The sequence below is a fragment of the Scophthalmus maximus genome, chromosome 5 (genome assembly GCF_022379125.1).
Source record: "Scophthalmus maximus strain ysfricsl-2021 chromosome 5, ASM2237912v1, whole genome shotgun sequence".
NCBI lineage: Eukaryota > Metazoa > Chordata > Actinopteri > Pleuronectiformes > Scophthalmidae > Scophthalmus > Scophthalmus maximus.
In genome coordinates this window covers 22127944-22140234 of record NC_061519.1, presented here as the reverse complement: position 1 = coordinate 22140234, position 12291 = coordinate 22127944, and the positions used below count along the sequence as shown (strand labels likewise).

Below are 12291 nucleotides of genomic sequence, written 5' to 3'. Positions count from 1 at the left end.
GCGGCTCAGCATCCTCGCCCACCGGTGGCGGCACGCCGATGGAGGAACGCGGCAAACTCGCAAGGCCAAAAATAAATTCCCCTGCCCTTTCTCTCAATTGTGTCAGGACATCATCAACCCTGTCCATAAGTCCGGGGGTCTGGGGGTCACCGCAGACCTTTGAGATTTTGCGACTTGATGAATGGCGAGTCCTGTGCTAGCATTGGACAGCTTACGATTTGCCAGTTGCGCCTTAAGAGTTAAAGGTCAACTATCGAAAAGGATTAAACAAGAGTCCCTTTCCCCCCCGCTCATCCTCAAAATCCTTCCCATTTCTAACATCCAGTGTTTTTCCTCACCTAAATGTTTTTTTTCGCAGTACTTTTTTTGCATCCTTTTTTATTTGACGCATGTGCCGAGGAACGGTTTTAATGGCGCTTGATCCTCCTTCGTGTCGCCGCAGTGAAAAGACCTCTCATCAACTGAAACACAACTGCCATGGGCAGATGTTCGCAGGAACGTCTGGAAGTCGCAACGCTGATAATCAGCGATCGAGGATTCCAGCTCACCATCCATCCATGCACTGATGCATGCTCAGGCACACGCACACACTCCTTAAGAGCTTATCAGGCCTGAATCATTAGCCCTGCTGCCGCCTGCCCCGGTCACACTCGGATGCCGTAGAAAAGGATTTATTACTCGTCAGTCTAAATCTCGTCGCTGCAGAATTAGGGCTGAAATATCATACAAATGTCAGGTGGGATTAGGGACAATGGACGGGGTCACAGGTCACAGATGGATGGATGAGTGTGTTGGATTACTGTGCATTGCTCAGCAAACGTAACTGGCTCCAATGTACTTCAACTTATCGTTGTTATGTGGAATGCTGTGGATTTGATAGTATTTTTGTTTGTCGCGGTTAGCTCATCATGACCGGTTTTAAAAGACCCTATTAGCTTTAATCCGTTGTGCACAGGTGACAGTTATTTGACAGTGACTTAAACTCATGAAACAAGATTATTCTGAGAATAAATAATACCTGACGTCTCTCGGTGCGTCCCCGCGGTTATCTGTAATGTTAATCTCAAATCGCTCGTGACAATCAACCTCGCCAGAGACTTGAGTTTGCGATTAATTTGTCTTAAGTATTGAGACAACTGCCAAAAAAAAATATGGTTGCTAGACTGTGTATGTAAGCTCGATTTTAGATAAGTATACCCAGATGGACGGAGAGGGCACGAGGAAGAAACTTCCACAATGGTCGAACCAAGAGTTTGGCGAGTCGGAAAGAAACTACAAACGTCGCCAGCACCGACGTTTACAACGCTGCCGCTTTTGCCTCTTTCTCACGATGCGCATCATCGGAACCTCGTCCACCGTCGCTTTGTTCGTGGTACTCGAGAAAACTCTTGACCCTGCGCTGCCCCCTAGTGGATGCATTGATCTCTTTTCGTACGTAAAAGCAGCATACGTGATCCTGTAGTGTACTTACTTGTAAACAGATCTAGTTCTGCTTGTACAGCAGCAAATAATCAAACTGTTATGTACGAGCAAACAGCTCGACTCACCGCCCGCATCCACCCTTTAACTGTACACTGTTTCATTTCCCAAAGAAAAGCCCCTCTTCAGAGACGCCCTAGAGCAACGACGGCCGCCGCCACCTCCCTCTCTGCAGCCGAGTGGGGCCAGAGGGCGATAATGTAACGGGCAGAGCCGGAGAATGTGCTCACTAACAGTCTCATCTGTACCAGAACCTGGTGCAATGTTGTGCTAACTAGATATTGACCCGACACCCCACCTCCACCCAATGTTATATTAGAGGACATAAAAAAAAAAAAGAAGAAAAAAAGGGAAGAATGGTGGCAGCCATCGCCGGATTTTCCCCAGCGTGTGCTCAGCGAGGGACGGCTGCCGTCCCCTCTTGTGTACACAGCATAATGATTCAGCCGTTGGTGCGTGTCTCCACGGGGCGGTCTGCTCGTCATAACTGCGGGTTAGGTGTTTCCCGCCTCCCACTTTAATGACTCTGGAGATGAAGCACAAGCTGACAGAGCTGGCAATCGGGACAGCCAGTTATGTTTTTTTGGAGCCAGCCGCGTGTTATGCACATCTGAGGTTGTGAATAAAGCACATAGAGCACGGCGGCCGCAAAGCATTGGCGGCGCGATGGCGTGCTCACTGTAGCATCATGTCAACTGAGACAGGCCGTCGCCCAAAACACGCAGTGCATTGTCCTGCGAAACAGTAGACGTCGGGCGTGGTGCTCGGCGGAAACACCCCGAAGGTAAACACAGGAGCCACGGCTGGAGGTGCTCTCCAAGGTAATGCACTGTGTTGTCATAAACACACATTCAAAGACATTTCAGGATCTAAACACGGTGGAAGCCTTCTTTGGATTTTAGGACATCCTGTTGAAATGCCAAATAACCCGGTGGACTCCCCAAATGTCAGCATCTCGCTGCCTTATTGCTGTTTCATACTTCCAGTGATCTGATGAAATGCAGCGTGACACAGTGACAGGTTGGAGAACAAAGACCAAAGGGTTTTCCCTGGGTGACTGAGCTGCAGGTGTACAAAACAACTGCACCTCCGTGGGTTCCCTCATTGTCACCTCCGTGTGGAGCTTTACATGCCTGACGTGACACAGGCACTAACATCACCTTCACCTCTTCCCCTCCCTTTCCCCGTCATTGACTTGTTTCCCTCCCTCCTGTTTTTTTTCCTTTCTTTTATCCTCCTCTAATTCCCTCTTCCCCCTCTTTTCTTCACAGCCTTGCCGAGTTTCGTCAAATCCCCGGAGGACCAGACGGGTATCTCGGGCGGAGTCGCATCGTTTGTGTGCCAGGCCGCTGGGGAGCCCAAACCCAGGATCACCTGGATGAAGAAAGGCAAGAAAGTCAGCTCCCAGCGCTTTGAGGTGAGCACTCATGCGTGACTCTCAGATCTCTGAACACTCCCGCGCGCACGCACACACACACACACACACACACACACACACACACACACACACACACACACACACACACCCACATGTCTCAAATAAATAAATACAGGCAGGCACAAACACAACTCATGTGACCAACTATTACAGGCGTGGGCCACAACTGCCCTGTTATCGAGCATCACACCAACTCCTCTCTTCTCTGAGCAAGACGAGGCAGGCTTCACTTCCCTGCAGTCTCCTCCAGGGCCGTGGCCACCAGGGGGGCATATGACATGTTGTATTATGGCATTGGGAAATCCTACAAAAAACGCCATCTTACGTTAACGGGCCGGCAAGCTAATACCGGTTTAATCAATTCCCGCAGCCTCTGTCAGAGGTCAATGTAACTACGGGCACCATACAAACAGACAGGCGATGGAGAAGGCAGTAGGGTGCTTAGGGCCCTATACAGGCTAAGGCCGGCTCTGGTCTCCTCCCACCTTGATTCATATAGTCCACTTCATCCCTCTCAATCTTTTCACAGCCTCGTCCTCCCCCTTCAACCATCTCTGGCCATCCCCTTGATGTATTACTTGATGTATTCCCTCCCCCCTCCTCTTTTGAACCCAAAGGAAGAGAAGGTGGGACCTCACACTGTTCCTGGCCAGTGTTTCCTCTGTCATGTCATGTAGCCATGGTAGCTGGGGGTCTCTTTGTGCAGGTTTATGCTCCTGGTTTAGTTTTTCCCGGGTACGATCCTTGTTGTGGTTCTGTTGTGTGCCAATACTGTTTTAGATCAGGCAGATCTTGTGACCAGTTGTTCTGGTTCCCGTGTGTACTGGCTAATGGCTGCTAACACCCTGCCTGGTTTGTAACAGTCTCATGTGGTTATGTGTTTCCACTCACCATGATTGATTATCCCTTGTATTTTTTAACATAACTATTTGGGAATTATGAAAAAAACAAGAACTGGCTTTTGGATCAATTGGAAAAGCTGACACACAGACAAAACGTTAATCTGGGTTCCAGATTTGAAACAGAAACCGTCTCCCGGCAGTAGAAATAGATGTTGGTTATTCACAATGTCGCGGTGAAGCGATATACGTGGAAAAGAAGAAAAAGAACGAGACCCCCAAAATAACCATTCTGCCATTTTGCTTGGCTCTGGTTCTCCTAGGTGATTGAGTTTGATGACGGTTCGGGCTCCGTGCTGCGGATCCAGCCACTGCGCACACACCGAGATGAAGCCATTTACGAGTGCACAGCCACCAACAGCGCTGGCGAGATCAACACCAGCGCTAAGCTCACAGTGCTTGAAGGTAAGATAAGTCTTTTTTTATGTTTCATTCCCACTCAGTTCCCCCCCCCCCCCCCTCCCCCATCTGGCTTTCTGTCTCACTCTTTTCTCTTGCTCCTTCATTTCCTGCTGCTGCTGCTGTTTTTTTGGTTTCATTTCACTACATCCCGAGCAAACATCGGTGTTTGCCTTAATAATGCGTACATAAACATTGGTGAACTCTAAGGATCTCTCGTATTGACAGTGTCGCAGAGGAGCAGATATATCTTAATGTAAACTCCACAAGCTGAGAAAAAAAAGCAAGGAATGCAATTTCTTTATGTATATTTAGCAATGCAGCAAACATGTGACCTGGAATCCAAGTCACCTGCAGGAAGTCTACTGCACAAAACGTGCCATTTCGTGGCTATAATCCTACTTCCTTACTCAGTGAGTGTTTTTATAGGAATATATAGGACTCCCCCTCCACGCCTGCAGGCTACTTTGGCATCCGTGGCATCCTCCATCCTCATCTCAGCCGTAATGAGTTAATGTGTGTGATTCGTGTGGACAGGGCTACTGCACCTCTCCCCGCGCAGCCTTCCAAATCACTGAGCCGCACACGGGAATTTCCACGTTAATTGATTGTAATTTTGTCATGTGGGCACCGGTCGCCACAGGAGTTGATTTCATTAGAAACTTTGGAGGGAAAAAAAGAACCTCCGGAGCTCGCCAGCGGGAGGATTAAGGCTGTCCATAGCCATTACACCGGCATTAAAGCAGATCCCCTCTCGCTCAAATACAGCCTCTCCATCCCCAGATTGAACACCCCCCCCCCCCCTCTCTCTCTCTGATGATATCACTGGCTGGCCTTGCGTAATCTTCCCAAAGAGACTTTTGTGGGTTAAGAAAAGTTTATATATATATATTATTTTTTTGCACTTTATCGTGAGGAAGGCTGTGATGGACATGTATGATGGACACTTTCATTATGTGTTATTATGTTTTTACTACTGTACTACACACACACATACACTCACACGTGTATATATACTCAGCATGGGATGGAAACCCAACTTTTAACCATGGTCAGACCGCAAACCTGTCCGTGCAAGTACAGTTAATATACAGTCTTTAAATTCACAATGACATTTTCACAATGTTCCCACATATATCTAATGCTGTGTTTTAAATCCTTTTCTCTGTTATGTGCATCACCACTTTAAACTCATTGTTTTGGTTCGTCAAAAACAAAAATAATGTTGGCTCATAAAATAAACCACAACACTGTGGACAGCTGCTCTCAGCCCACGAGCTCAGGCACGCCAGTTCCACGCTACCTGCTCAGGGTGACATGGCGGACAGCCAAAGTAAGCGAGCGCCTGGCGAAGTCCTCGTCCTTGTTGAACCCTTTGGCAAAGTTAGATCCCGACCGCGACTGTGACAGGACGACGCCAGGTTGTTTTTTGTGGGTTTACGAGTAAACAACCCGACAAACCGGATAATAATGATAATCTTACGAGCGCGATATTATTATTTTTTTATCTTTCCTTCCCATCGTTGTTCGAAAATTACTTCGAAACAGATTTGATTGTAAAAGTCATTATTTGGAATTGTTTTAACTATATCCATCAGCCATATGGGTTATTTGACATATAATATATTTGAAACATACTGTGATGATATTGATTCATTAGCAGAAGATGAGAAACATATAGCACTCCTTTGGAGGATTTTAATAACCTTTCAGTTGGTGTGTCATTTTTTTTATTGTTTCTGTTTTAGTTTTTCATACAGAGGCTGGAAGAGAACAGAACTTCACATCCTATTTGATCAAAACAGCCCCTTGAATCCATTCACCCAGAACCCCGAGGATGTTCTGAGCAACTTAAGAGTGTGTTCTTGCATGCGCACATCCTCACGAACGTATAACCACACACACACACACACACACACTCACATTCATGCGTGTTATATGTTCACTGACTCAAACACAGGCACAGACCAACGCACGCGGCTCGGCTCTATTTTTAGACAATTGTTTGTAACCCGACGATACATCAAGTTCATATCAGCAGCGCTACACAAGAAAAACGCTGGGGCAGCACCAAACAGCCCGAGACTAACGATTCGCCTCCTTAATGGGCTCGTGATGGCCCGGAGGTTCGAGAAGTCGGCGTCACGTCAGGAGTGCTGCAGCTCCGAATCACGAACCAAATGATGAAATCCGGAGGAAGTGGCGGAGAAACCCCAGGTAGCTCTCCAGGTGTGCTTGAGTATAAACATTTTTTAAAAAGCTGAGGATTGCGGAAAAATATGCGACATCCCTGTCAGCCTTCTCTGAATAAATAAAGGTTGAAAAAAACTTTCAACCGTCTTTCAAAAAAAAAAAAGAAAAAAAAGACCCCCCCTTGACTTAAAGTACATGTGATTTTGCATCCGCATGAAGTTGTCATAATACGCTAAGCGCCCCCATCAAGGAATGCAGTGAGAATGGTGGAGTCATTACACCGCTAAGTCGATCTGGATTATAGGTTTTAGCCGAGCAAAGGAAGGTCGCACATTAATTATGATTATTGGCTCCTTATTTTGCCATGCCAATCATACAGAATATGGATTATGCCAGTCACACTGGTGCAGCTTTACATTGAGTCTCATCAGGCTCCAAAGAAGTTTCAGAAACTCTCGTGTCTGGATCGTTCGCGTTGTGATTTTTGTCATAATTTAATGCATCTCCGTTGATTCCGTGTCAGTTTTTGCTAACTTGTTATGTAACACCACCTAAGGTTTACCTTTTGAAAAAAAATGTGATGAATGATTCATCCAATGATGTTTCACACTGTCACAAGGCACTTCCTGAGTGTACAGAAATTCCCGGTTGTATATAAATAAACACGCTTGACATCCTGGACCTGTTCTGGAATGGAGGTCCTCAGAAGATGTTATGTCTGCCGGTGATGAATGGTCCCTTCTCCCTCTCTCTTTACCTAACCGGAGCAGATGATCAGAGGTGGGACACTGTATAGTTTAACCCGCAGCTCACCTGTGTGAAACCCAGCCAAGGCTTGTTTTCATATACCAGCTGACTCTGGGCTTTTGCACCTTCTCAGTCATGAGTCCCGAGTCAATCTGTAATTCTGTCACGCTGTAACAGCCCCGCTCTTTGTTTGCGGCGGTTCTCACGCCCCCGCCCCGAGAGGTCACTCCACCGAGACTTACATACAGGCCCAAAGTCAGCTCGGCAATTCTTCATCGTGTGTGTGTGTGTGTGTGTGTGTGTGTGGAGTGAAAAGCACAAGTGTGCTCCTTTAACGTTCTACATGCAAGAGTACATAGCAAATGTACAATCCTGCCTTGACCGTGTGTGTGTGTGTGTGTGTGTGTGTGTGTGTGTGTGTGTGTGTGTGTGTGTGTGTGTGTGTGTGTGTGTGTGTGTGTGTGTGTGTGTGTGCGTGCGTGCGTGCGTGCGTGCGTGCGTGCGTGCGTGCGTGCGTGCGTGCGTGCGTGCGTGCGTGCGTGCGTGCGTGCGTGCGTGCGTGCGTGCGTGCGTGCGTGCGTGCGTGCGTGCGTGCGTGCGAGCGAGCGAGCGAGCGAGCGAGAGAGTGTCAGTCAGTCAGTCAGTCAGTCAGTCAGTCAGCCGTGTGCAGGTCGGACCTGTATGGTTAAATAATGATGCAGACGATGCAGAGACCAGAGGGGGAGGTACGATGTGTGATGGAGGAATATTGTTACCATCAGTCTTCTGAGCCCGTTTCTCTTCCCCTCTCTTTTACTTCTATTTCTGCCTCCCTGGCTCTACAACCTTTTTTTTTTTTTTCCATCCCTGTGTTCCTGCCCCCTGTATCTGCTCTCTGTGTTTCTCTCCTTGGTAAACACAGGGGGACGGAGGAGCGACGTTGTGTAAGGTAGTATAGCAAGATGACCAGAGGGAACAATGAGTCATTACTCGGGTAACGATGCCGATGTTCTGACCTTGAGTGCCCCTCTCGAATTGAACTGCCTCGGTAAATGTCCAGGTAAATGGTGCTTGTCTCAGTGATGTATGAAATAAGCTACTGCTGGCCAGAAAAGACATCTCCGCTCACAACATCAGTCTCAAAACCAGTCTGCTGCCACTTCTCCATGTCAAGGCAATGGCTCATATTTTTCATCGCCGTTAACTTATGAGGAGCGCTTAAAAATGTAAAATGCAATGACTCAGATCGGGAAATGACTAAGTTGGTGTCAGAACCATTGCACAACACTAATGGCGATGATATAACTGACGGGGCTCCGTGGTGCAGTGAATAGAGTGATTGTTTGCACATATGAAAAGTGACAGGTTTTCCAAATAGCTTCAAGCGAAATCCTTAAAAGTACATCGTTTTAATTGGCCACTATCAGCAACAAGGGAACGGAAACATTGACAAGTCCTGGGAAACGTCGACGGAGACTGTGACTAGTAACTCAGAAATAATAAGTCATCTTTTCCAAGTGAAAAGAAAAAAGAAATAAGCATGATTCTTAGTGAGGGGATTCAACACGGACGTTGGAGGTCACATATCACAGAGAAAACAAAACTACACAAACACGAAACCGTTTTCCCTTTTATGGTATGAGAGCGAAATGGCTCACGATACTGTGTTTTTTAGAACAAGTGTTGAAAGCCAGAAAAATCTTAACTCCAGCCAAGTCATTTGTAATAATCAAATTTCCCACCAAGCTCCAGGAAAGTGAAAAATCTTAACCGGTTCCCTCTCTTCCCCGAAGCTCCATCAAAATTCCTCTAAAAAAAAAAACAAAGATGAAATTGTCAAACCGACTCACTGCAGAACACCCTGCGATAGGAGGAGAAACGAGGCGCAGCCTGTGACTCTTCCTCCGGAGAACCTTCCCTCGTCCTCTGGGAGACAGCGGACCCGTCTCTAGCGGGGAGGAATGTTATCTAACGGTAGCAGATCAAAAGCCCCCGTCATTACTGGAAACCTTCGCTCTCTGAATGTGAATTAAGAGGTTCTCCTTCAGACCAGCTCCGCACCTTGTTTGAATTTCTTTCCCCGGCAACTCCTCTCTGAGCTGCTAATGTTCAAAAAATGTTATATCTTTCTTTAAAAGGTCAGACAAGAAATATGCACAAATTCAAAGGCAGAAAAAAAAAAAAAAATTGCCCTTTGCCTGGTGGAAACATGTCCGACATCACACGTCAGAGTTACACAGCTCCTTGTGAGCTGCCATGTGAGTCCATGAAGCCTCTCTGATTGCAAGATGGGAACGGAGGACATAATTATACAGCAGTGTTGGAAACGCGTCAGTTTTTTGAGAGAGAAAAAAAAATCGAATCTCAGTTTCGAATCTGTATTTACAGTCGTTGGACCTGTGTTCGGTGATGGGGAAACCGATTACAGCCTCGCCGGTTAGAACGGGGCCTTCATTTGCTCTAACATGCATTACACTCCCTGGTGCATAGGCAGAAAATGACTGCGACACAATGCCAGTAATAAATATCTCAGGAGCCGGGCGAGTGCGGACAACGAGCCCGGCTGGATAAACAGCACCGAAATCTCACCGCTCCTCTTCCCAGGCCAGATAAATGCATACAGAAGCTACTGTATAGGGGAATGATTTAACACTGTGCCCTGCTCCTCCGACAACTTAATCCTCTCCTTTCCTTTTGCGCCATTCAAATCATCCACAATGACCGAAAATGACGCCTGTTGTGTAACTGCTATTCCCCCACATTACTTTTTTCACTCTCTCTCTCTCATGGAATGCTGGTGGGCTTTTCTGCAATGTTCATGCCGCCGTTTCAATAGCGCTTTCCCTCATGCTGTTAGAAAACATGTTTAACTTTAAATGCTGTAGGTTGCTGATGACGCTGGAGTCAGGCGGTGAGGTTTGGGTTCAGCGTTGGTCGAACAGGTTTGGCTGCCATTTTAGGTCAGGGCTGTTATTTCTCAAAGCACGCAGAAGGAATACAGAGGAACACACTTGCATGCACACGGAACCATTCAGGGTCGTACTTCCTTTTCTACACACACACACACACACACTCTCCCACCACTAATCTACAGGTGTGCCACTGCTTCCCCACAAACGCTGTCTTTGCGAGCACCATTGTGACGGCCCGTGTCACAGATTTAATTTCTCCCACCATCTGCTGGCTGGAGGCCCGGCGTCGTCGATCATATCCGGGCTGACAGATACAAACTGCATCTGTCTTTGCAATGCTTCTCTCAAGGACTCGCACAATATGGCAGGGTGAAATGACTGCGCCGGCCACCCAGGCTGCATCCCCACATCCTTACTTCCAAGGACACGAAAAAAGAAGGAAAAAAAAAACGTTGTAGGTGTGCTCAGGGCTGCTGCGTGTTTTATTTGACTTCCTTTTTGACAACACGCACAGGAAGAACAGAATAAACATGAATAAAATTGGGTTTTCCTGAAAGCCCTTATCATGTAATAAAAATTAGCAAGAAAATGTGGGGTTTTTTTTTAACAATAACAACAACACTAAGTTTGATATAGTTTAATATAAAGAATAAATAAATATCCACTCCTACCGGACACGCTTCCCTCTCAACCTCAAATTTGTTCAGTGCACAGTCATAAAGATAACCGGTTAGTCTAGAGTTGAAAGGTGTGCAGGTCACCCATTATACAAGCATCTGCCTGATGTGGTCTCTCCGTCCTTGCACAATCACGTTCACACTCAAACCACATTGTGTAGACCTCATGGTTTTTGTGGCGTTAATCAACAACAGTCATCCACATCAAGTGTTGAGCAAGACATTGAAGAAATCACAGCTTGTGGGGATCTGTCCTGTACAATTGGACTCTGGACCTAATTTTCCGTGCCTTATGTAAGACATCTGGATGGAGTCGTTCCTCCTCTGAGGCAACATTTTATCACCTGTACTTGTCCATCAAGTGCTCCATGCCTTTGGCAAGGTGCATCGGTAAAGATTGTGATGTCTGGTATGTCTGCATTGTCAGTGCTGATCATGTCTGTAGCCTCAGGGGAGAGAGAGAGAGAGAGAGAGAGGGAGAGAGAGAGGGGGGGAGGGAGGGAGGGAGGTCAATGAATTAATAACAGCAAACGAAAAGTGGTTGATAGAATATACTGTAGGAGAACCAAGAGTCGGTTGTTTGTCTGTATGTCGTCTTTTTCTTTGCTGCTTCCCGCCACTTTGTACACTGAAAATAATGGATTGCATGTAATTTGTACTAAGACCTCAAAACACATCTGCCAACTTCCGTAACAATAACTCCAGAGTGAATCAGATTGTTTCAGTGTTTCCACACGAAGATGTTCCAACCTGCTCTGTGTGCGTCAGCCAACGGGCCGAGCGGCGCGGCGCCCTGCCTCTGTTTCTGTATGAGAACCTGCCCGACGTGTTTCAGATTGAAATCTGTGAATCTGAACAGGAGCTAAGTTATTCTGACAGTAGCCCAACTGGCAGTGACTGACAGTTTATCAATATCACTCTTTATTAGAGCCTTTTTGCCTAGTTTGTACCCCGTGTTTGTGCTCCCTCCGCAGTTCGCTTGCCTGCTGTCTGTTAGGAAGAGGTGCAACAGCCCTGTGAAAACACAGTGGGGGGAAAAAACATCTCGCAATATGTAACATGTTCATATCCAGTCAGTAAGCATAATAAATAAGCACCTTTTCCATTAGGACCACGAGCATCTCAGTGGTGGTACTGTATTGCAGCGGCACTGTACTGGATTGCACAGTATTGCATAGGTGTTCCAGTAAATAAAGCTCCTCACTCAAACGCCATCACTTGTACAGTAAATACAAAAAAAAAAACATGTTGTGTCTGGCTGCTGTCATACATTTATGTGCAGCAGAGTTCGAAGCCTGTCACTGTTTTAAACCTGTAGTTATGGCCACTGTTGACTGTCAGGACGTATTGAACCCCTCATCTGGATGTCGTCGCTGGGCTTCAGGAGAGATATTGGAGATGTGACAAGACATCTGCTAATATCTGCGCTTTGTCAGGAACAGAGAGGGATGTCCGTGAATTGACATCTGCTATAAAGTATCTGCCACGGGCGGCTGCGACGGGATTTCATTATTCAATTACAGATTTTACTCAAGACTTGTTTTGTGCGAGCATGTCCAATGCGATTA

At 46.7% G+C, this 12291-nt stretch overlaps 1 protein-coding gene across 18 annotated transcripts in view; it reads left to right on the top strand.

Annotated features, from left to right (window-relative positions):
- ptprfb (protein tyrosine phosphatase receptor type Fb) overlaps positions 1 to 12291 on the top strand; it is a 162758-nt gene that overhangs the window by 66053 nt on the left and 84414 nt on the right. For all 18 annotated transcript variants that reach the window (XM_047331775.1, XM_035633167.2, XM_047331773.1 and 15 more), the window contains 2 exons: positions 2751 to 2896; positions 4080 to 4221. In XM_047331775.1, coding sequence (XP_047187731.1) covers positions 2751 to 2896; positions 4080 to 4221 — 288 coding nt within the window. The remainder of the gene's footprint in view (positions 1 to 2750; positions 2897 to 4079; positions 4222 to 12291) is intronic.